The sequence below is a fragment of the Pholis gunnellus genome (assembly GCF_910591455.1).
Source record: "Pholis gunnellus genome assembly, chromosome: 10".
NCBI lineage: Eukaryota > Metazoa > Chordata > Actinopteri > Perciformes > Pholidae > Pholis > Pholis gunnellus.
In genome coordinates, this window is record NC_136537.1 from 26720157 (window position 1) to 26745156 (window position 25000).

Genomic DNA, 25000 nt, shown 5'->3' on the forward strand with positions numbered 1-25000 from the left:
GGTCGCTGTCCGGGGTCTGATCAGCACCAAGGATAACACACGACCAGCCGAAGGACTCGCAACACGTCCACCCTCGAGTTAACGTGAACTCATATAGAGCAGAAACCTGCTTTAGTACTTTATAAACACTTTAAATGTACTAATGTAAAGGTCGCTCTCTTTAATCACACTTCTGCGCTTCCGCAAACTAAAGTTTTCTGAACCTGAAATGGTCTTTAAATCACTTTAAATCACTTTAAATCACACGGAGTGACACTTACTTTTATACATATACACATATATATATATATACATAGTTATATATAACTATATAACTTTAAGTATCTGTATTGAGGTTAAAACACATTATTATTTAGAGTTTAGTCCGTAAACGTTCAACACGTGTTTGTTTATCACACTTTCACTTTTTTAATCTTTAACCGACTTAAGATTTAAAAAGTCTCAAAGTTTAAACAGCTCGATGGTAAAGTTAGTTTTATTCAAGATAAGTTTGTGTGTTTACTGTAAACGTGCTGCAGAGTGAATCTGTGATCTAGATTCATCTTTAACTCTTTAAAGTGAGAAGTTAGTGAGCTGTTAGTTTAACCTGTTAGTTTAACCTGTTAGTTTATAAACTAACAGGTTAAACTAACAGCTCACTAACTAAAGTTAAACTTGTTTTCTAAAAGAACTTCTGAACGTTTGTCGCTGTCGACTGAACTGTGGTGCTGTTTCAAAATGGAGGACAAACGTCTCCAGCGTTCAGAGGGAAGACACGAACATGTGTATATATACCTTAATATATGTACACATGTATATATATTATATATATAATATGTGTATATATACCTTAATATATGTACACATGTATATATATTATATATATAATATGTGTATATATACCTTAATATATGTACACATGTATATATATATTATATATATAATATGTGTATATATACCTTAATATATGTACATATTATATATATTATATATATAATGTGTATATATATACCTTAATATATGTACACATGTATATATATTATATATATAATATGTGTATATATATACCTTAATATATATACATATTATATATATAACATGTATATATATACCTTAATATATGTACACATGTATATATATTATATATATAATATGTGTATATATACCTTAATATATGTACATATTATATATTATATATATATAATGTGTATATATATACCTTAATATATGTACACATGTATATATATAATATATATAACATGTGTATATATACCTTAATATATGTACACATGTATATATATATTATATATATATGTGTATATATACCTTAATATATGTACATATTATATATATTATATATATAATGTGTATATATATACCTTAATATATGTACACATGTATATATATTATATATATAATATGTGTATATATATACCTTAATATATATACATATTATATATATAACATGTATATATATACCTTAATATATGTACACATGTATATATATTATATATATAATATGTGTATATATACCTTAATATATGTACATATTATATATATTATATATATAATGTGTATATATATACCTTAATATATGTACACATGTATATATATTATATATATAATATGTGTATATATATACCTTAATATATATACATATTATATATATAACATGTATATATATACCTTAATATATGTACATATTATATATATTATATATATATAACATGTATATATATACCTTAATATATGTACACATGTATATATATTATCTATATAATATGTGTATATATACCTTAATATATGTACATATTATATATATTATATATATATAACATGTATATATATATACCTTAATATATGTACACATGTATATATATTATATATATAATATGTGTATATATGTACCTTAATATATGTACATATTATATATATAATATATATATATAACGTGTATATATACCTTAATATATGTACATATTATATATATTTTATATATACCTTAATATATGTACACATGTATATATATTATATATAATATGTGTATATATATACCTTAATATATGTACATATTATATATATATAACATGTGTATATATACCTTAATATATGTACATATTATATATATATAACATGTGTATATATACCTTAATATATATACATATTATATATATATAACTTATATATATATACCTTAATATATGTACACATGTATATATATTATATATATAATATGTGTATATATACCTTAATATATGTACATATTATATATATAACATGTGTATATATATACCTTAATACATGTACATATTATATATATTATATATATAACATGTGTATATATACCTTAATACATGTACATATTATATATATTATATATATAACATGTGTATATTTACCTTAATATATGTACATATTATATATATATAACATGTGTATATATATATACCTTAATATATGTACACATGTATATATATTATATATATATAATATGTGTATATATACCTTAATATATGTACATATAATATATATTATATATATATAATATGTGTATATATACCTTAATATATGTACATATTATATATATATAACATGTGTATATATACCTTAATATATGTACATATTATATATATTATATATATATAACATGTGTATATATATATACCTTAATATATGTACACATGTATATATATTATATATATATTATATGTGTATATATACCTTAATATATGTACATATTATATATTATATATATATAATATGTGTATATTAATGTGTATATATACACATTAATATATATATCATGTATATATTATTATAGATGTACACTGTGGTACCTCTACTCTTATAATAATGAAGTGATATATGTGAATTGAATATATTTGTGTATATATACACATAGTCTACACTGTTAAAATGAGACCAAGATAAATTAATGTGACACAACGTGAACAATTCCATTGAAAAACAAAGAAAACGTAGAATAACCTGGTTGCATTAGTGAGCACACCCTGAGGCTGTAACAGCAGACACTGGGTGTGTTTCCAGGACCAACGTCCTGCGGGACAATGAAGTCCGTCTTCATGGTAACACTCTGCTGAAGCAGCTCTGGGTTTGATTACAACGCTCAGTCTGTGTGGAGGAGTCCATCAGCAAGGCACACGTAGACCAGGTCATGTTTGACCACTCTTCAGATCACCCCTCTGCTGGATTCAGGTCTGGATTCAGGTCTGGATTCAGGTCTGGATTCAGGTCTGGATTCAGGTCTGGGCCATTCCAGAACGTTGATCTTCTTGTGGTGAAGCCATGCTGTTGTTTGGGTGTATGTTTTGTGTGGTTGTCGTGCTGAAAGGTGCTTTCTGACGGAAGCCTGACGGTTTGGTGGGATTGAAGGTTGTTCATACTTCCTCCACTGAGGCGCTCCAGCTGAGGAGCAACGCTGTGGGTCTGGTGTTCTTTGGGTGATGTGCAGTGTTGTTTATGGCCAAAACGTTCCACCGTGGTTTCATCACACCAGAACACATTGTCCCACATGCTTTTGGGAGACTTCATGTATGTTTTTTCAAAATGTTGCCGTGCTGGGAGTTTCTTTGCGTAAGGAAAGGCTTCCGTCCTGCCACCCTACCCCATGGCCCAAACATGTGAGGAGTACGGGAGATGGTTGTCACATGTAGTACACAGCCAGCTCCTTTCATGTTGCTGTAGGCCTCTTGGAAGCATCCCTGACCAGTTTTCTTCTCGTCTGTTCATAAATTTTGGAGGGAGGTCTAGTTCTTGGTAATGTCACTGTTCCATGGTACATCTCATGCCTTCTCCTGACTGATACCGTCCAACAATGAGAGCCCTCTGAGGCTTTGGAAGCTCTCTGCGGAACATGGCTTTTGCTGTAAGATGCAACTGAGAAAATGTCAGGAAAGTCCTCCTAGAACAGCTGAGCTTTATTTGGGATTAAGCAGAGTCACTTTAAATGATGGCAGGTGTGTACCGACTACTATTTGCCATGAGTTTGAATGTGATTGGTTCATTTTGAACACAGCCGCAGTTATAAGAGGATGTGCACACTTATGCAACCAGGTTATTGTACGTTTTTCAGTCTGTTTTTCAATGGAATTGTTCACGTTTAATGGTGGAAAAAGTTCTGACATGATTTATCTTGGTCTCATTTTAACAGTGTGTAGACTATTTATATCCACTGTACATATCAAAGAACGTTTACAATGCTAGTTAGCTCAGTTTGTCTTTACTGTGAAACCATAATAAGTTTAATCATAAGTTTAATGGAGGATAAACATGTTTATAAGAAGTTTAAATGTATATTATGAATTGTAAATGGTTCTATTGTTATTTAACAGCTCGTTGTCTGCCTTAATTAAAGCCACTACATAGAACACCATGAACTATGAAGCATTTATAATAATAAAGACCCCTCATTGTTTCTGTCTTCGTCCTCCATGTCGTCCTCTCTGCAGCTTCTCCTTCCTGCCGAGTTGAAGAGCTTAAACCAACATGGCCGCTCAGACGGTGTTCTCCGTGGAGATGTTCCCCGTCGGCGTTCCTCTGATGGAGGACGCTCAGAGCGACATGCCGAGGAACACGCTGCCGGCTCCTCAGCTGGTGATGCTGGCCAACGTAGCGGCGGTGACGGCGGCAGAGAGCGGCGGCGGTGACGGTAGCGCGGCGGACGAGAAGGAGATGATGGAGCTGAAGACGGTGGGATGCAGCTACTCTGACAGCGAGGAGGAGAACATCGTCAGGTCAGGAGTTAACCTACACCCAATCATTAGTCAGGAGTTAGCCTGCACCCAATCATTAGTCAGGAGTTAGCTAGCACCCGGTCGTTAGTCAGGAGGAGTTAGCTAGCACCCGGTCGTTAGTCAGGAGGAGTTAGCTAGCACCCGGTCGTTAGTCAGGAGGAGTTGACTAGCACCCGATCGTTAGTCAGGAGGAGTTGACTAGCACCCGGTCATTAGTCAGGAGTTAGCCCGCACCCAATAGTTAGTCAGGAGTTAACTAGCACCCGATAGTTAGTCAGGAGTTAGCTAGCACCCGATAGTTAGTCAGGAGTTAGCTAACACCCAGTAGTTAGTCAGGAGTTAGCTAGCACCCGGTAGTTAGTCAGAAGTTAGCTAGCACCCGGTAGTTAGTCAGGAGTTAGCCAGCACCCGGTAGTTAGTCAGGAGTTAGCTAACACCCGATAGTTAGTCAGGAGTTAGCTAACACCCAGTAGTTAGTCAGGAGTTAGCTAACACCCGATAGTTAGTCAGGAGTTAGCTAACACCCAGTAGTTAGTCAGGAGTTAGCTAGCACCCGATAATTAGTCAGGAGTTAGCTAGCACCCGATAGTTAGTCAGGAGTTAGCCAGCACCCGATAGTTAGTCAGGAGTTAGCCAGCACCCGATAGTTAGTCAGGAGTTAGCCCGCACCCGGTAGTTAGTACGGAGTTAGCCCGCACCCGGTAGTTAGTCAGGAGTTAGCCATCACCCGGTAGTTAGTCAGGAAAGTGTTACGTGTGTGTGTGTGTGTGTGTGTGTGTGTGTGTGTGTGTGTGTGTGTGTGTGTGTGTGTGTGTGTGTGTGTGTGTGTGTGTGTGTGTGTGTGTGTGTGTGTGTGTGTGTGTGTGTGTGTGTGTGTGTGTGTGTGTATCAACTCTGTGTGTGTGGGGGGGGGGGACAGGTACAGTTACGACAACCAGAACTACAGAGAGGTGTGTATCCTCGAGTACCCCGAGTCTCCCAGCCCCAACATCGTTGCTGTGGTCGTAGGAAACGACGTAGAGGAGGAAGGGGTCAAAGCTGAAGACCTGTCCCGTCGCACTAAGCCCCGCCCCTCTGCCTGCACCAAAACACCTGAGCAGGTCGTCGAACGTCCACACGTCCCTGTTGCCGCGACGGAGACCACCAAGAAGAAGAAGCCCTTCCACTGTAAGCCGTGTCACTTCCAGGCCCAGAACGAGCAGGAGTTCGTCAAACACCTCGGCACTCACGGCGTCAGCAAGATGATGGTGGTGAACCGGGTCGAGGGCAGGAGCAAGACCAGGACCAAGGACGCACCCGAGAACCAGGAACTGTCCGGAGGGGAGGCGGAGAGCGGCGAGGATGCGGCGGCAGGTGACGTCAAAGGGCTGATCCGGTGCGAGCGGTGCGGCTACAACACCAACAGATACGACCATTACATCGCTCACCTGAAACACCACAGCAAGGAGGGCGAGGACCACAGGTAACACACAACACAGGTGACCTCACTGTTCTCACCTCCGGTTGTACCTTCAGATGGTTAAAGATGAGTGCTGCTGTGTCTCTGCAGGGTGTTCAAGTGCACTCTGTGTCCGTACACCACGGTGAGCCAGTACCACTGGAGGAAACACCTGAGGAACCACTTCCCCAGCAAACTGCACACCTGCAGCCAGTGCTCCTACTTCTCCGACCGCAAGAGCAACTACATCCAGCACATCAGGACGCACACAGGTAGGACACACCTGTCTCTTGTCTTTGTCTCTTCCTGTTGTTGCAGTGACTCACCTGACAGGGGTTTAAAGTCTTGATGTGTGTGTTGTACAGGTGTCCGTCCTTTCCAGTGTCCCTACTGCGACTACTCCAGTTCTCAGAAGACCCACCTGACCCGACACATGAGGACTCATTCCGGTCAGTCATCCACCCTATAACATTTGTCTTCATACACGCAGGAACCTGTACAGGTTAATGATCATATGAGACCTAGGCTGTCTGTGAACCCTCAGGAATACGTTTTATAAGATCCTGATCCTGATCATAGTCCAGCCAGAGGTCTGGACTTGGGTCACCTTACTTGGACTAGAGTCAGACTGAAGTCTTAACATATTGACTGGTCTAGAACTCTAAACACAAAGTGTAGGACTTGGTATTGACTTGGGGCTTACTTGTCTCGACTTAGTATTTACTCGTAGAGTTCTTCGCTGTAAAAACAGGTGATTGTTGAGGTTCTCGTCTCACACTTTAAACATGTTTGTGTTTGTTGCTCTCAATAAAGCGCTCGTTTTGGATTAACATGGTAAAGTGATTTGCAGTAGAATTACATGCTGTGACTTCCTGTGTTGTGACTTCCTGTGCTGTGACTTCCTGTGCTGTGACTTCCTGTGCTGTGACTTCCTGTGTTGTGACTTCCTGTGCTGTGACTTCCTGTGTTGTGACTTCCTGTGTTGTGACTTCCTGTGCTGTGACTTCCTGTGCTGTGACTTCCTGTGCTGTGACTTCCTGTGTTGTGACTTCCTGTGTTGTGACTTCCTGTGCTGTGACTTCCTGTGTTGTGACTTCCTGTGCTGTGACTTCCCGTGTTGTGACTTCCCGTGTTGTGACTTCCCGTGTTGTGACTTCCCGTGTTGTGACTTCCCGTGTTGTGACTTCCCGTGTTGTGACTTCCCGTGCTGTGACTTCCCGTGCTGTGACTTCCCGTGCTGTGACTTCCCGTGTTGTGACTTCCCGTGTTGTGACTTCCCGTGCTGTGACTTCCCGTGCTGTGACTTCCCGTGTTGTGACTTCCCGTGCTGTGACTTCCCGTGCTGTGACTTCCCGTGCTGTGACTTCCCGTGTTGTGACTTCCCGTGCTGTGACTTCCCGTGTTGTGACTTCCTGTGTTGTAACTTCCCGTGCTGTGACTTCCCGTGCTGTGACTTCCCGTGCTGTGACTTCCCGTGCTGTGACTTCCCGTGCTGTGACTTCCCGTGTTGTAACTTCCCGTGTTGTGACTTCCCGTGCTGTGACTTCCCGTGCTGTGACTTCCCGTGCTGTGACTTCCCGTGCTGTGACTTCCCGTGTTGTAACTTCCCGTGTTGTGACTTCCCGTGCTGTGACTTCCCGTGCTGTGACTTCCCGTGTTGTGACTTCCCGTGCTGTGACTTCCCGTGCTGTGACTTCCCGTGCTGTGACTTCCCGTGTTGTAACTTCCCGTGTTGTGACTTCCCGTGCTGTGACTTCCCGTGTTGTGACTTCCCGTGTTGTGACTTCCCGTGTTGTGACTTCCCGTGCTGTGACTTCCCGTGCTGTGACTTCCTGTGCTGTGACTTCCCGTGCTGTGACTTCCCGTGCTGTGACTTCCTGTCTGAAGTGTTCACACCAAAGCAGATCAGTCTGGAGACACACCTCACACCTGTATAAAGCAGCATTATGAGCCCTGTTTGACACTCAGTGTCTTCAGACTGAAGTGTTCTGGTGTGGATATGAAGCTTCCTGCATGTCTTTGGTGTCTCACCTGTCTCACCTGTCACATTATCCTCTGCACCAGTTTGACTCTTGGCTTCCTTTGTGCAGGTGAGCGTCCTTTCAAGTGTGAGAGTTGTAACTACCTGGCAGCCAACCAGCACGAGGTGACCCGCCACGCCCGGCAGGTCCACAACGGCCCCAAACCTCTTTCCTGCCCATACTGCGAGTACAAGACCGCCGACCGCAGCAACTTCAAGAAGCACGTGGAACTCCACCTGAATCCTCGACAGTTTCTCTGCCCTCTATGCAAGTACGCCGCCTCCAAGAAATGCAACCTGCAGTACCACATCAAGTCCAGGCACTCCGGCTGCGACGTGTCCGTAGACATCTCCAAGGTCAAGCTGCGTGTCAAGAAACCCGGTGCTGACGGTGCAGAGGAAAACCAGGACTCTGGAGCAGGCAAGTTTGACAATTCATCCAGCGTCGAGGAGGACTTTGACATGGAGGACGAGGGCGAGGACTCGAGTCCCATCAATCTGTCAATCAAAAAGAGCAGCCGGCCCAGCAGCGCCCATCCGGTTCAAACCGAAGCACCCGACAAGCCTCCGAAGAAATCCAGCGTCACTGCTGAGAAAGAGAAACTACAGAAAGTCAAAGAGAAGGTGGAACCGGAGAAAAAGGTCACAACGAGGCAGAAGAAGACTGAGAAGGTCAATGAGAATCCTCTAGAGACGGAGACAATAACTGCTGCTGTTAATACAGACAAGGGGAAGAGACGAGTCAAGAAAACAGTCCAGGACCAAACGGAGACGGAAAAACGAGACCAACAAAGACCAGAGGAGGAGAGAGAAGGGAGGCAGAAAGAGGACGAGAAGGTGAGAGGACATCAGAAGAATGATGGCACCGGAAAGGAGAACAAAAGCCTCAACAAGCCAAGGAAGTCTGGATCAAAGAAGTCAGAGAAAATACCAGAACATGTGGTTGAAGCTCAGCAGAAACCGGTCAGTCCTGAGAAAAAGGAAAAGGTGGTGAAGGAAAAGGCTGCCAAGAGGAAAGCAGCGGAGGCCCTCGACCTTTCCAAAAGGTCCTCGTCTGAGACTCCATCCAAGGCCAGACGGCTGAAAGCCGGCGCTGCAGAGAAGCTGCAGGTGAAACCTGCTTCAGAAGACACTAAGAATACAAATGATGCCGCTCCGCCACCACAGAGGTCCACCGGGTCAGACAGGACCGGGTCATCCCCTGTAAAGCAGAAGAAGACCAGGAATACCGGCAAGAAAGCCACGAGCCTTCAACAAACTGTGGATCCAATTAAGGACCAGAAGACTTCAGGTCTAGAAGCATCGGCTAAGCTGGACCACCCGAAGAAGACCTCCACTGATGAAACCACTCCAACACTGCCGGAGGAGACTCTGAACAAACCCACCTCCAGCTCAGCTGAGGACACGCCTTCTCCCACCGAAGACCGGCCTGCTCCCACGTTCGTTAAACCCACATCGCCGCCTTCTCTGGTGCTCCCGGGCCAGCGAAACAAACCCAGCGACCCGGAGGACGACGAGGGCATCCACAGCAGCCACGAGGGAGGAAGTGACATCAGCGACAGCGCCTCCGAGAACAGCGACGACTCCGGCCTCAACAGCAACGGCGCCGGGTCGGGCAAGATGGCCAACGACCCCGAGACGCCTACCGACGAGATCCCGACCCCGACGGAGCTCAAGAGTCACCTGTGCATCTTCTGCGACCGCACGTTCCCGTTGGAGGCGGAGTACCGGCGCCACCTGAACCGCCACCTGGTTAACGTCTACTACCTGGATGACACCGCCAAGGTACAGGAGTGAGGAGCCGGATCCAGTTCATCCCAGTTAGCTGGACCTCATCAATCAGGTTTGAGAGCCTGGACTCTAAAAGATGCCGAGATGAACTCTGTATGTCTCGTAACAAGGAGTTCCTTAAATACGCTAAACACACTTTCGGCCTTTTCGGTCAAAATTGGTGCCAAAACGTAGAGTTAGATTTTTTTTATCTCACCGACAGATTCTCCAGATTTGGGTGAAGTGTTTTATAACAAGCTCTCTGTTCCAAAATGTGTGAGAATCTAAACTGAGACTGTGTGATGCTGCCCCCTGGTGTCTGGTTCTACCTGAGATCAGATCATGATGTCATCAGATCATGATGTCATCAGATCATGACCACCTGAGATTCGTGTCTTTCCACCGTATCAATGACTTCAAGTTGAACATTTCATCGTCTGGAGGAAACTTTGTCCAAACATTATAAATGATAAAGTGGAACATTCGGTGCCTTTGACAATCAACTCGGTTTGTTTGATTTTAGACGGTTAACGTCTGCAGGTTTGTCGCTTTTGTAGAAAAACTTTTCTTTAACTTGTACAGTGTGAATATTTACTTCTGAGAGTTCTGATTGGTTAACATGATTCTACAGTTTATTGTAAAACATCAATTATCTGTTATTCCACAGAAGATTGTGACCGATCATCAGTCTAAACTTCAACTGTAAAAATAAACAGCTTGTTTTATGTATATATATATACACATATATACCATGTGTGTTATATACATATATATGTATATATTATATATATACATATATATGTATATATATATATATATATGTTATATACATATATAACACATATATATACACATATATGTATATATATACATATATGTATATATATATATGTATATATATATATACATATATATATACATATGTATATATATATATATATATATATATGTATGTATATATATATATATATGTTATATACATATATAACACATATATATACATATATGTATATATATACATATATGTATATATATATATATGTATGTATATATATATATGTATATATATATATATATATATATATGTATATATATGTATATATATATTCCCTTCAGTCGAGAAGCCAAAGTAAGTTTGAAGCGTATTCTGATTGTAAAGAAACTTTCCCTCCTTTACTTTGAAAACAACCACCAGGTTTGTGATGAAGATGATGAAGATGATGATGTGAATCCTGAGTTCAGTCGTATTCAGTTTGACGAGTTGAATCATAAACATGAATTGTTATTTTCTTAATAGATGATTGTGGATATTAATCTTGTCTTTAGATCAAACTGTTCTTCATAAGGTCTGTTATTAAAGATGCATAACATCTTCATGTAGAACGTATCAATCACAACTGTCTACAGGAATATTATGGTCTGTCTTCACTTTAACACTGTTTGATTTACATTTAATCTGAGTTTTATAAAATAAAGGATTTTATAAATCAACGAGGTCATTTGTTCTTAATGCACACGCACACGCACGCACGCACACACACACACGATTGATGAATATAAACACAATCCTGTCGACATGAAATACAATAAATTAAAGTTGAATGTTTATTGATACAATTTGACATCAGCAGCTGTTTATATATATAAAGTCATTACAGTTGAATTGGATGAAGCTACATTTCATATAAAAACTACACAAACGTTGAGTCACATCTGGTCCAGATGTGACTCTTCAAAGGTCACAGCAAAGGTGTCTCCTCACTCCTAACTCCTAACTCCTCCTTGAGAGGAGAACAGAAACAATGGCTGACTGAGGAGCGATGAAGCGTCATCATGGAATCCTCCTACCCGTCGCTCTTCTTCTTCTTCTTCTTCACCTGCAGCCTCTCGGCTCCGCGGGCCGACAGTCCTCCGTCCAGCAGCCCAGGAGGCTTCTGGGGTTTGTAGGCCGGAGACTTTCTGATGCGTTGTCCTCTCAGAGACACGATGTGAGGAAGAAGAGGAGGCGTCCTCACACTGAAACCTGATGAGGACGGACCAAGAACCCTCAACAAGACCTGGTCCCCTAATGCTGCTGTTACTGCCACCCAACCTGGAGACAGACAGACAGACAGACAGACAGACAGAGGCAGAGAGACAGACAGACAGACAGACAGGCAGACAGAGGCAGAGAGAGAGACAGACAGGTCAGTTTCAGGTGTTTCTAATAAACTCCCTCATCAGCAGGTGTGTTTCCTCCCACCTGGATGACTGCTTTATAGATTTATTCACGTATTTATTTATCGACGTATTTTGTATATTGATGTATTTATGTATTCATGAATGTATTTGTGTATTCATGTATATATTCGTGTCTGTATTTCCCGTGTCGGTGAAGACGTCTAACAGGACGTTTACCTGCAGAAGACAGTTTGAGGTCAGCAGCGGCCTCCAGGTAGCCCCGCCCCTCCAGCCTGACCTCCTGAGGAACCAATGCCGGAAACTTCTTCATACGCTCCGACCCCCCAAGAGGAACCTGAACGCAGCACCAAAAACACGTCAGCATGGTGTCACTGAGCGTGTGATGTCACTGTGATCACGTGACCTCACCCCCAGCAGCTCGTGTCCCGCATGCTTCTCATAAACACTGTCGGCTTTCTCCACACTGGTGATGTGAACCGGGACCCGACTGGAGGCCACCACCGAAAACCAGCAGGACCGCCCCCCCTGAGGAGACAAACATGTAAACATCAGCTGACAACCAACACATGTAAACAACAGCTGTTAACCAACACATGTAAACAACAGCTGTTAACCAACACATGTAAACAACAGCTGATAACCAACACATGTAAACATCAGCTGTTAACCAACACATGTAAACATCAGCTGATAACCAACACATGTAAACATCAGCTGATAACCAACACATGTAAACATCAGCTGTTAACCAACACATGTAAACATCAGCTGACAACCAACACATGTAAACATCAGCTGATAACCAACACATGTAAACAACAGCTGTTAACCAACACATGTAAACATCAGCTGATAACCAACACATGTAAACAACAGCTGATAACCAACACATGTAAACAACAGCTGATAACCAACACATGTAAACATCAGCTGTTAACCAACACATGTAAACATCAGCTGATAACCAACACATGTAAACATCAGCTGTTAACCAACACATGTAAACATCAGCTGATAACCAACACATGTAAACATCAGCTGTTAACCAACACATGTAAACATCAGCTGTTAACCAACACATGTAAACAACAGCTGATAACCAACACATGTAAACAACAGCTGATAACCAACACATGTAAACATCAGCTGTTAACCAACACATGTAAACATCAGCTGTTAACCAACACATGTAAACATCAGCTGTTAACCAACACATGTAAACATCAGCTGTTAACCAACACATGTAAACATCAGCTGTTAACCAACACATGTAAACATCAGCTGATAACCAACACATGTAAACATCAGCTGTTAACCAACACATGTAAACATCAGCTGATAACCAACACATGTAAACCAGCAGGACCCCCCCCCCACGAGGAGAAACATCAAAATAAATGTTAAATGTTAACTGAGTGACTAAGTCCTTTTACTCAAGTAACTAGTGTACAATTTAGAGGAACTTGTACTTAATTATACTTCTTCTCTATGACATCACACAGTGAATATTGTACTTTTTACATTTATCTGACAGCTTTAATTACTTTACAGATCGATCAACTAATAAATGATGAAGTATCATAGATTATATAAAGTCAATAAAATGAGCTCCTCCTTTACCAGCTGCTACATTAAAGTGATCAATACATGAATGCATCAATAATGATATTACTATAATATATATCAATCAGAATTCTGTCTTTGTTCCTGAATATTAATAAATGATGACATGTTTTCATAGTAAAAAGCAGAATCAATAATATGAATCATTATGACCTGTAGGAAGTCGATCCTGCCCAGAGCTCCCAGTAACAGACTCATGCTGGGCTTCAGCACAAATGTCCGGGGGACCACAGCCTGAGTGGGAACCACTGACATCACTTCCTGTTCAGTCAACAGGCTGAGGATCTGAGAGACACACACAGACACACACAAGACACACACACACACACACACACACAGACACACACACACACACACACACAGACACACACAGACACAGACACAGACACAGACACACACACACACACACACACAGACACACACAAGACACAAGACACACACACACACACACACACACACACACACACAGACACACACAAGACACAAGACACACACACACACACACACACACACACACACACACACAAGACACACACAAAACACAAGACACAAGACACAAACACACACACACACACACACTGCTCCTTCAGGATTCTGTATATATGTGTATTTATATATATATATTTGTGTATTTATGTATTTGTGTACTCACGTCGTGCTCCTTCAGGATTCCCGGCGTGTCGAACAGCCAGTGAGCGTCTTTCAGCTCGTTGAAGGAGAACTCGTCAGCTGACACGATGGGAGCTGAAACGTCACACAGAGGTCACTACACTGATGACATCACTACACTGATGACATCACTACACTGATGACATCACTACACTGATGACATCAGAGATCGTTCATCCAATCAGACATCTCTCTCACCTGTCAAGCTCTTCATCTCTCCGTCATCGTTTTCTCCAAAAGCCAAACTGTCGGGATCGAACTGGATCTCATCGGGTCTGGATCTGATGTGAGACCGGAAGGTTCTGCCAACACGACCTGGACAGGTAGACAGGTGAACAGGTAGACAGGTGAACAGGTAGACAGGTGAACAAGGAGGACAGGAGGTCCTCCTGTCTCCCCCCCCGTCTTACCCACTAGGTATCCCTGTCTGCTGAAGTGTCTCAGTCTCTTCATCTCCTCTGGAGACAGCTCTGTCTCCGTCTGTCTCTCCGCCTCCTTCAGTCTCTCCTCCCGTCTGAACATCCTGTGAGGAGTCGGGTTGATGATGGGGAACTTAAGCAGGTTGAGTGTGGTCCCTGAACGCACCACGACAGAAGAAGACAACACACATGACGAACGCTGACACATTAAATCGACTATATGAATGGAGTCTGGCTCACCGGGCCAGGGAGAGATGGTGGCCTTGTGGACCAGGTCTGAGGCTCTGGACTTGCAGTAGTCTGACTCCAGCAGCGTGTTGAAGAGTGTGGACTTGCCGGCGTTGGCGCTGCCCACCAGGTAGACGTCACCTTTGTACTTCCAGGACCTCTGCAGGCTGGACACCAGACCCTCCACGCCGTACCCGGTTTTGGCGCTGATCAGGTGCACGTCGGTCACCTGATCCCCGAAGCCGGCGTCCCGACAGTACCCGGAGAGCTGCCTCCTGAGCCGCCGCAGGTAGTCGGGCGAGTCTCCGGGCAGCAGGTCGATCTTGTTTCCGAGGACGACCACGTGTTTGTTGGTCCCCACCAGGTCCGGCAGGTCGGGGACCACGGAGTCCGGGACATCCATCAGGTCCACGACCAGCAGCACCAGAGCCCTGTGGGGCCGGATCTGACGCACCACGGCCCGGTACTGGTCCGGGGTCATTTGGAGGTTGAGGGCCTTGTGGTGGTGGGTCAGCAGGTGGCAGCGCTGGCAGGTGGCGCCGCTCAGCTGCTCCTCCTGCAGCAGCACCTTGAACTTCTCGCTGGGCAGGTATCCGGGGACGGCGGCGGCGGTGCAGTGAAGGACGGCGCCGCAGCCCGAGCAGCAGGTGTCACTCACCGGCTCCTCCAGGTCCGGGGTACCGAACACCTTCTGCTCACCTTTACCTGCCGGCGTCTTCTTCTTCTTCTTCTTCGATGACACAACACTCTTGTCCAGCGGGAAGTCCACGTCTTGGAACTGGATCAGAGATTCAGGCTCCACCTCCTGCTGGGCCACGCCCCTCAACACCTGCAGCTGACGCTCCAAAGACCTCATGTGTCTCTGAGGAGGAACCAGAGGAGGAACCAGAGGAGGAGGATCAGAGAAGAGGCTCAGCTGATGGAGGTCTTTGTCCTCCTCTGGATCTGAACCCACCAGGAGAGAAAAAGAAGAATCAGAACCACAGGCTATTTGTAGTACTTCTAAGTACTTGTACTACCTCTTGTTACTCGTAGTACTTCTGAGTACTTGTAGTACCTCTTGTTACCCGTACTACTTCTCAGTACTTACTAGTACCTGTCCTCAGTCTCACCTGAACACTCCACAAACACAAACACCTCCTCCAGGTCCAGGTCCACCGTACAGATCTTCCTCTCGGCTCCGCTGCAGAACATCCGGGTCACATCCCGACCTGCCGCGGCCCATGAGCCAGGCACTGACCGACAGGCCAGAGCGGGGACGCGGCGTGGAGGAAAACAAACCCCGCTCCTCCCCGCCCGGCGGACCGCAAGCTGGGCCGCCTTCAACATGTTTCACTCCTCCGACCGCACGCGAACACACCTCGCTCACCTTGGAGCAATGAACGCACGAGACTCTCCTGATGCTTGTGCTCCACTTCCTGAACGGACGTGACGTAAAACGCGTCGTTTGTTTATGTTCCGTTAAAAAATATAAACTACTAAATGTTTTATTTTGAAAACTAAACCAAATATTTCATTCATAGATATTTAAAGGATCAATAATCATGTGATGATGCAACACGAGATTAATTAATACACATTTAAAAAAATGGAATTATTGATTACTGATGACGACAGAGGGCTCACTCTGCTGCTGCTTCAGGAACCAAAAACACTGTGTGTGTGTGTGCGTGTTAGTGTGTACGTGTGTTCATGTGCATGTGTGTGTGTGTGTGCATGTGTGTGTGCGTGTGTGTGTGTGTGTGTGTGTGGGTGGGTGGGTGCGTTTTTTTTACGACATACTATGACTTTAATCAGAATCAGAAGGTTATTGTCATGGTACATTGAACATATGAGGGATTAGACATGACGTCACATTTAACGATCAACAATCAACACAGTGCAAAGTAGAAATATATTACAATTTACAGAAAACTATGAAATAAATTAAATATAAAATAAAGTGCACAAACGAACAGATAACAGGAGCGAGAGAAGGAAACTTCGGAGGGAACCAGCTACTGGTTCGATGAGTCTTTGGTCCCGATACTCGGGTCAGGTCCCGATACTCGCTTCGCCCAGACCTAGTTCAGCATTGTGAATACATTGCTGTATTTTTCAATGTTCAAGACCACAACTTGAACCTTCAGGTTCACATTTTTTTCTCAAATGAACAGTCCGGTACCGATCCACAGAGCCGGGTCTCAGTGAAGCACAGACCGGAGGATGAAGGATGAGGATGTTGCAGTGAGCGGCAGCGGTGAGTGAAATCCACATGTGCGGAGACGCACCAGCGCTGCGGCCGTTTCCCTCTCCTCCAGGCTTCATCGTGGGCTAAGCTGAGCCACCTTTCACGAGAATCTCCAGTGAGTCCACAGAAGTTAGCAGATGTTCATGAGCTCATCTCTGGTGAAAGAGCTCCGAGTATTTACAACAAAAACACAAAACAATGTGCACCAACACACCGTGGTGCCATCTATACTATGAATATGTACAGAAGGTCTAGAATAAATAAAGGAGGGGGCGTGGTCAGTCGTCACGGTCACGTCACACATTCCCCGTGAGGAGTGAGACCTCGCGCCCACAGAGGATCTCTGTCACTCACATAAACGTCCTGTGAGCTCGCGCTCTGTCTTACTTTCAACATGTTGAAGATCAGGAGGTCTCTGAGGTCCGCTGTGGTCCTCCTCTCACCTGCTGCTGCTGCTCAGGTGAGTCCAGAACCAGAACAGGACCAGACCACAATCAGATCCTCCTGACACTCTGCAGTTAGTTGGTGGTCTGTAATCTTTGTACTGGACTCAGAGGACCAGGTCTAACATGAACCGGATCACCTTCAACAGGAAGTTTACTTTAGTTCTTTATTCAGTTAAAACGTGTTCAAAGTGGTTGAGCTTAGTATGAAGAGCAGACACACACACACACACACACACACACACACACACACACACACACACACACACACACACACACACACCCTCTCTCTCGTGGACTGAGTTTAGTTCTGTTGAGTCTCAGACATTTTGAGTCTTTTATCTTTCCATAAGTTCGTATTTCTGCAGATTTTGCCTAAGGGAATTACCCACAATTCATAGCAATGTGACGTTAAACATGGTGTTACCAGAGGAAGCATGGAGACGTAAAGTAAACATTAAACATGTGAGTTCAGTCTGAAACATTAAGGATTAAAGTGCTGACTCATTCCTCTTCACACCATTCAACCCTTAGACTCAAGTTTAGTCTCTCAAACATTTACCAGGTGACGTCAGTGGGTCTCTGAAGGTTCATGGGTCACATCACTATTGATCACCTGCAGTAATGTATGTTGACCAGCAGGCGGTGGCAAGAATCAAACGGTGACGTAAACATGAAAACCTTTATTCAGTCCTTGAGTTAGGGTTCATTTATCTTTATAGAGGAACGGGCTGAACACTGGACACTCAAAGTGGACACTAAGGTGTCCATGTTCACTTTGAGTGTCCACTCACAGTGTAAGTGACCACTGTCTGGTTTCTAGTGTTCACTTTCCAGTGTTCACTTCCTAGTGTTCACTTCCAGTGTTCACTTCCCAGTGTTCACTTCCGGTGTTCACTTCCTAGTGTTCACTTCCAGTGTTCACTTCCCAGCGTTCACTTCCAGTGTTCACTTCCCAGCGTTCACTTCCCAGTGTTCACTTCCTAGTGTTCACTTCCCATGTTCACTTCCAGTGTTCACTTCCTAGTGTTCACTTCCGGTGTTCACTTCCTAGTGTTCACTTCCTAGTGTTCACTTTCCAGTGTTCACTTCCAGTGTTCACGTCCTAGTGTTCACTTCCCAGTGTTCACTTTCCAGTGTTCACTTCCTAGTGTTCACTTCCTAGTGTTCACTTTCCAGTGTTCACTTCCAGTGTTCACTTCCAGTGTTCACTTCCTAGTGTTCACTTCCTAGTGTTCACTTTCCACTGTTCACTTCCTAGTGTTCACATCTCCAGTGTTCACTTCCGAGTGTTCACATCTCCAGTGTTCACTTCCAGTGTTCACTTCCCAGCGTTCACTTTCCAGTGTTCACTTCCTAGTGTTCACTTCCCAGTGTTCACTTCCGGTGTTCACTTCCTAGTGTTCACTTCCAGTGTTCACTTCCCAGTGTTCACTTCCAGTGTTCACTTCCCAGCGTTCACTTCCCAGTGTTCACTTCCTAGTGTTCACTTCCCCTGTTCACTTCCAGTGTTCACTTCCTAGTGTTCACTTCCCAGTGTTCACTTCCGGTGTTCACTTCCTAGTGTTCACTTCCTAGTGTTCACTTTCCAGTGTTCACTTTCCAGTGTTCACTTTCCAGTGTTCACTTCCTAGTGTTCACTTTCCAGTGTTCACTTTCCAGTGTTCACTTCCTAGTGTTCACTTCCTAGTGTTCACTTTCCAGTGTTCACTTCCCAGTGTTCACTTCCAGTGTTCACTTCCAGTGTTCACTTCCTAGTGTTCACTTCCTAGTGTTCACTTCCTAGTGTTCACTTTCCACTGTTCACTTCCTAGTGTTCACATCTCCAGTGTTCACTTCCTAGTGTTCACATCTCCAGTGTTCACTTCCTAGTGTTCACTTTCCAGTGTTCACTTCCTAGTGTTCACTTCCAGTGTTCACTTTCTGTGTTCACGTCCCAGTGTTCACTTCCTAGTGTTCACTTCCAGTGTTCACTTTCTATTGTTCCAGCAGTGAGAGAGAAGTTGTACATACTGGTGTCCACTACTGAGGTGTTTGGTGGCACCAGTTTCTGTCTGGTCCAGGTCTCAGTGTTCCAGGTCCGGTCTGTAGTCCAGAATGTTGATGTGAGACCTCTGATCTATTCCTTCCTCTCTGCAGCCTCGTGTCCGTCTGTCCACTGGTCCCCAACAGAAACACAGAACCTTCTATGAGTTCCGCACCTACAGCATCCGTCCAGACCAGAACGCTGCCTTCCTCCAACTGACCAATGAGAAGATCCACCTGCGCACCTCCCACTCTGAGCTGATTGGCTACTGGAGCATTGAGTACGGTGGCCTGAACAAGGTCTTCCATATATGGAAGTATGGTGAGAACCCTCTTCTTCTTCTTCTTCTTCCGTTTACAGGTTCTTCTTCATCACAAGATTTTAAAAGTGTACCTAACCTCCTCATCTTCCTCTTCCTTCTCTTTCTTCTTCTGCGTCCTCTTCCTCCTCCTCCTCCTCCTCCTCTTCCTCCCTTTCCTCCTCCTCCTCCTCAGACAGTTATTCTCAGCGGGCAGGTGTTCGGGCAGCTCTCTCTCAGGACCCTTCGTGGATCTCTGAGTACGTCTCTAAGGCGATACCGATGTTGACGTCTCAGGAGAACGAGGTGAACTACCTGGTTCCTTGGAGTCACCTGCAGGACCCCCCCCAGGAGGGCGGTAAGCCCCGCCCCCTCACTGTGATGCCCTAATGACAGCTGTAATGACATCACTTCCTCTTCATGACACCAGGTGTGTTTCAGGTGTGTACGAGCTGGTTTCCTTCCAGATGCGTCCCGGTGGTCCGGCGGTTTGGGGAAACGCCTTCCAGGCTGCCGTCACTTCCCATGATGCACCTGGGTACGGCAAGCTGGTGGGAGCGTTCAACAGCGAGTGTGGAACACTGAACAGAGGTACACTGTAAAAGATATACATTACATTACATTACAGTCATTGAGCAGATGCTTTTATCCAAAGAGACTTACAGTCAGTGTGTTCAACATAGTATTCAAGAGAACTACTCGTCACCAGAAGTCATGAGTTCATCTCCTTTAAACATCTCAGAGCAGAAACCAGAGCAGACGTACAGAAACACACTAGCATGAACACAACCAGTGCTGAGAGGAAGGCTCAGGGTAGAGCTTCATGAAGAGGTGAGTCTTCAGCCTGATGGAAGATGGGCAGCGACTCTGCTGTCCTGACGTCAGTGGGGAGTTCATTCCACCATCGTGGGGCCAGGACAGAGAACAGAGACCGGGTCCATCGGCCGCAGGGACCTCTGAGCGACGGGGAACCGATCGCCCCGAGGCAGCAGAGCCAAGTGGTCAGGGGGGGTGTAGGGCTAGACCATGGTCTGGAGACAGGAAGGAGCTGTTCCTTTCACTGCCCTGTAGACTAGCACCAGAGTCTGAACCTGTAGACTAGCACCAGAGTCTGAACCTGTAGACTAGCACCAGAGTCTGAACCTGTAGACTAGCACCAGAGTCTGAACCTGTAGGCTAGCACCAGAGTCTGGACCTGTAGGCTAGCACCAGAGTCTGAACCTGTAGACTAGCACCAGAGTCTGAACCTGTAGACTAGCACCAGAGTCTGAACCTGTAGGCTAGCACCAGAGTCTGAACCTGGATGAGAGCTCTTACAGGGAGCCAGTGTAGAGCACGGAGAAGGGAGGTTGTGGGAGAACTTGGGGTGATTGAACACCAGACGAGCTGCAGCTTTCTGGACGAGCTCCAGAGGTCTGATGGCCGACGCCGGGGCTCCGGCAAGTAGAGAGCTGCAGTAGACCAGGAGGGAGATGACCAGAGCCTGGATGAGGACCTGCACCGTCTCAGTGAGGAAGAGGAGAATCCTCCTGATGTTGTAGAGCAGGAATCTGCAGGAGCGTGTAACCGATGAGATGTTTGCTGAGAACGACAGTTGGTCGTCCAGGGTCACACCCAGGTTCCTCGCAGTCAGAGTTGGCGTCACCACGGTCTCGTCCATGGTGATGGACGGGTCTCGGTGCGGGCAGCCCTTCCCCAGGAGGAACAGTAGCTCGGTTTTGTCCAGGTTCAGCTTGAGGTGGTGTGTCGTCATCCACTTCAAGATGTCAGCCAAGCACGCAGCGATGCGTACCTCCACTTGAGTGTCACCGGGAGGAAATATCAGCTGGGTGTCATCAGCATCACAATGGTGGGAGAAGGAAGGAGTTTGGATCAAGAGAACACGTGGTGGGGCGGTTAGATGTAACACGTTGAGGGCCTCGTTAGGGGACAGAGGTACTGAACAGAGGTACACTGTAAGAAATGAAGTGATGTGTAATACATTCACTGAACACACACGAACACTAAAAAGGTTATAAAACCTCAGCTTCTCTTTGCTCCTCAAGTGTCTCGTCTTGTTGACTCTTGAATGTGTGTGTGTGTGTGTGTGTGTGTGTGTGTGTGTGTGTGTGTGTGTGTGTGTGTGTGTGTGTGTGTGTGTGCAGTTCACGCCCTCTGGTGGTTCGAGAGCGCTGACCAGCGAGCTGAAGTTCGACATAAATCTCACACTGACGCCCGAGTGGTCGCTGCAGGTGAGACTCCGCCCACAGGAGATCATGTGACATTATACAGGATGATGTCATACCTTCATTCACCCGTCTGTCTCTCTCTCTTTCAGTCAGAAACTGTGTCGTCCATCTGGACTCTCAGGAGAACAAACTCATGTTCCCTTGTTCTTTCTCTCCGCTGAAGTGACTTCCTGTGTCACAGAAAACAAACTGTTGAACCTTACTTTGTCCTCTGTGGGCTTCCGTAGCGTTATGATGAATCCCACTGCTTTTTTCGGTAAGCTGCGCTGTGATTGGTCAATGAGCTATTCTGACCCCAACGACCGGAGCTCAATGCTCACCTTAACCAATCGTCTGCCTCCACCAGTCACACAGGGGGCGGGGCTTACCAAGAAGAGCAGCGGGATCCATAGTTACAGCAGGAAGTGAGTTAAATAAATATGTAATAATGAAAAATAAAAGCATTAATAAATCAGATGTCTCGGTGTTGTGACAGCAGCAGCGTCCAATCCTGTGGCTGGGATGTTGAGGTGGGCGGGGCTACTCTTAAATCTGAATAATAAACTTTAAAGAGTAAAAGCAGAGGCGCTGGATTTGTTTCTTTATTGTGGAGTTCAGGGTTAAATAAACATGATGTAAAGTGCTGAGGATCAGCTGTTCAATCCTCTGAGGTATTTACTTCACACAAACACTAACAAATCGGATCTTTTCTTTAAAAAACTAGAAAATCTTCGTCGTGCAGCGCTTTGCATCGAGCGCTTTGATTGGCTGTTAAAACACTACAGGAAACAGACACGTCCCGCCAAAATAAGACAAGGAATCACACTCCGTTTCAGCTACACATATAAATAAAACTCTGACACAATAAAAACGAAATCAAACGTTTTTCTAAACATGTGATTGTTGCAGTTGAGCCCTCGGCCATTTGAAATGATTTGATTCTTCTTCGTTGGTTCAACGGACGCAGAGTTCATTAATCACAGAAGAAGAAATCAGAGGCGGTTATTCAAGGTCTTTAACAGGCTGGTGGGCGGCGGCTACGCTGGGAATCATTTGCATTGACTGGCATGAGGCGTTAGGTGACTCCGCCCACAGGTATCACGTCGCGACAGGCGAGGGGTCGATCACATGACGCTCTCCCTCAGCGGGCACCCCCCCCCCTCAGCTGCTCCGCTCAGCGTGGAAACATCGACGGTGACGTCTCGGCGACGCACCGAGTCTTTGGAGTGATAGTCGTCACTCTGGTCCTTCGCAAAGTTCACGAACACCTGGAACAACAAACGCCGTCCAATCAGATCAACAGGAAGTGTCACTCAGGTGTGTATGTTTAGTGTCGTTACCTGCTCAGGTGTGTGTGTCTAGTGTCGTTACCTGCTCAGGTGTGTGTTTAGTATCGTTACCTGCTCAGGTGTGTGTTTAGTATCGTTACCTGCTCAGGTGTGTGTGTCTAGTGTCGTTACCTGCTCAGGTGTGTGTGTCTAGTGTCGTTACCTGCTCAGGTGTGTGTGTCTAGTGTCGTTACCTGCTCAGGTGTGTGTGTCTAGTGTCGTTACCTGCTCAGGTGTGTGTGTTTAGTGTCGTTACCTGCTCAGGTGTGTATGTCTAGTGTCGTTACCTGCTCAGGTGTGTGTGTCTAGTGTCGTTACCTGCTCAGGTGTGTGTGTCTAGTGTCGTTACCTGCTCAGGTGTGTGTTTAGTATCGTTACCTGCTCAGGTGTGTGTGTCTAGTGTCGTTACCTGCTCAGGTGTGTGTTTAGTGTCGTTACCTGCTCAGGTGTGTGTGTTTAGTGTCGTTACCTGCTCAGGTGTGTGTTTAGTATCGTTACCTGCTCAGGTGTGTGTGTCTAGTGTCGTTACCTGCTCAGGTGTGTGTTTAGTGTCGTTACCTGCTCAGGTGTGTGTGTTTAGTGTCGTTACCTGCTCAGGTGTGTGTGTTTCGTGTGGTTACCTGCTCAGGTGTGTGTGTTTAGTATCGTTACCTGCTCAGGTGTGTGTGTCTAGTGTCGTTACCTGCTCAGGTGTGTGTGTCTAGTGTCGTTACCTGCTCAGGTGTGTGTGTTTTTTGTGGTTACCTGCTCAGGCGTGTGTGTTTCGTGTGGTTACCTGCTCCGGTGTGTGTGTTTCGTGTGGTTACCTGCTCAGGTGTGTGTGTTTCGTGTGGTTACCTGCTCAGGTGTGTGTGTTTAGTGTCGTTACCTGCTCCGGTGTGTGTGTTTCGTGTGGTTACCTGCTCAGGTGTGTGTGTCTAGTGTCGTTACCTGCTCCGGTGTGTGTGTTTCGTGTGGTTACCTGCTCAGGTGTGTGTGTCTAGTGTCGTTACCTGCTCAGGTGTGTGTGTTTCGTGTGGTTACCTGGTCCAGGGTGGTCTGAGTGACGGAGTAGTCCTCGATCCTCAGCAGGTCCTTGTTCTTGGCGAGGATGGAGAAGATGTGTGTGAGTGAGGTGAGAGAAGATGGCAGCTGGTACTGCAGCATGTTCCTGTGTTTCTCCTTCAGAGTGCTGCCGCTCAGCTCGCTCTCGATGAACTTCATGACGGGCAGCAGGTCTCCGTCCGGGCCCCCCACCCTCAGGATGATGGTGTACCCGTCTCCAAACCTGAGGGACACAATCGCACATTAATACACAGCATCAACTAGAAAATTCTGCAGGAAATGTTGACAGTGTGGCTGCTGCTACCCGAAGACGCCGCAATATACACACACGCCGATGTTACCG

General features: G+C 45.0%; 4 protein-coding genes across 4 annotated transcripts in view; 2 read left to right on the plus strand and 2 right to left on the minus strand.

Annotated features, from left to right (window-relative positions):
* Nucleotides 1-10725, plus strand: part of rest (RE1-silencing transcription factor) — an 11006-nt gene extending 281 nt beyond the window's left edge. The window contains exons 2-6 of the mRNA XM_079167396.1: nucleotides 4449-4733; nucleotides 5653-6195; nucleotides 6283-6443; nucleotides 6537-6620; nucleotides 8262-10725. Coding sequence (XP_079023522.1) covers nucleotides 4486-4733; nucleotides 5653-6195; nucleotides 6283-6443; nucleotides 6537-6620; nucleotides 8262-9988 — 2763 coding nt within the window. The 5' untranslated portion in view covers nucleotides 4449-4485 and the 3' untranslated portion in view covers nucleotides 9989-10725. The remainder of the gene's footprint in view (nucleotides 1-4448; nucleotides 4734-5652; nucleotides 6196-6282; nucleotides 6444-6536; nucleotides 6621-8261) is intronic.
* An 827-nt stretch (nucleotides 10726-11552) lies between these two features.
* On the minus strand, nucleotides 11553-16462 carry noa1 (nitric oxide associated 1). The gene is made up of 9 exons (XM_079167397.1): nucleotides 16194-16462; nucleotides 15094-16026; nucleotides 14845-15009; nucleotides 14633-14749; nucleotides 14418-14509; nucleotides 13919-14050; nucleotides 12551-12667; nucleotides 12359-12476; nucleotides 11553-12053 (listed from the first exon to the last, which is right to left on the minus strand). The coding sequence occupies exons 1-9, from the start codon at nucleotides 16408-16410 to the stop codon at nucleotides 11806-11808; spliced, it is 2139 nt and encodes a 712-aa protein (XP_079023523.1). The 5' UTR covers nucleotides 16411-16462; the 3' UTR covers nucleotides 11553-11805.
* Nucleotides 16463-17654: 1192 nt separating this feature from the next.
* Nucleotides 17655-22841, plus strand: nipsnap3a (nipsnap homolog 3A (C. elegans)). Its single transcript, XM_079167404.1, has 6 exons — nucleotides 17655-17771; nucleotides 19894-20101; nucleotides 20275-20436; nucleotides 20520-20669; nucleotides 22223-22309; nucleotides 22396-22841. The coding sequence occupies exons 1-6, from the start codon at nucleotides 17706-17708 to the stop codon at nucleotides 22470-22472; spliced, it is 750 nt and encodes a 249-aa protein (XP_079023530.1). The 5' UTR covers nucleotides 17655-17705; the 3' UTR covers nucleotides 22473-22841.
* Nucleotides 22842-22859: 18 nt separating this feature from the next.
* Nucleotides 22860-25000, minus strand: part of abca1b (ATP-binding cassette, sub-family A (ABC1), member 1B) — a 58302-nt gene continuing 56161 nt past the window's right edge. Inside the window, exons 48-49 of the mRNA XM_079167395.1 lie at nucleotides 24637-24880; nucleotides 22860-23553 (exon numbers count right to left, since the gene is read on the minus strand). Coding sequence (XP_079023521.1) covers nucleotides 23410-23553; nucleotides 24637-24880 — 388 coding nt within the window. The 3' untranslated portion in view covers nucleotides 22860-23409. The remainder of the gene's footprint in view (nucleotides 23554-24636; nucleotides 24881-25000) is intronic.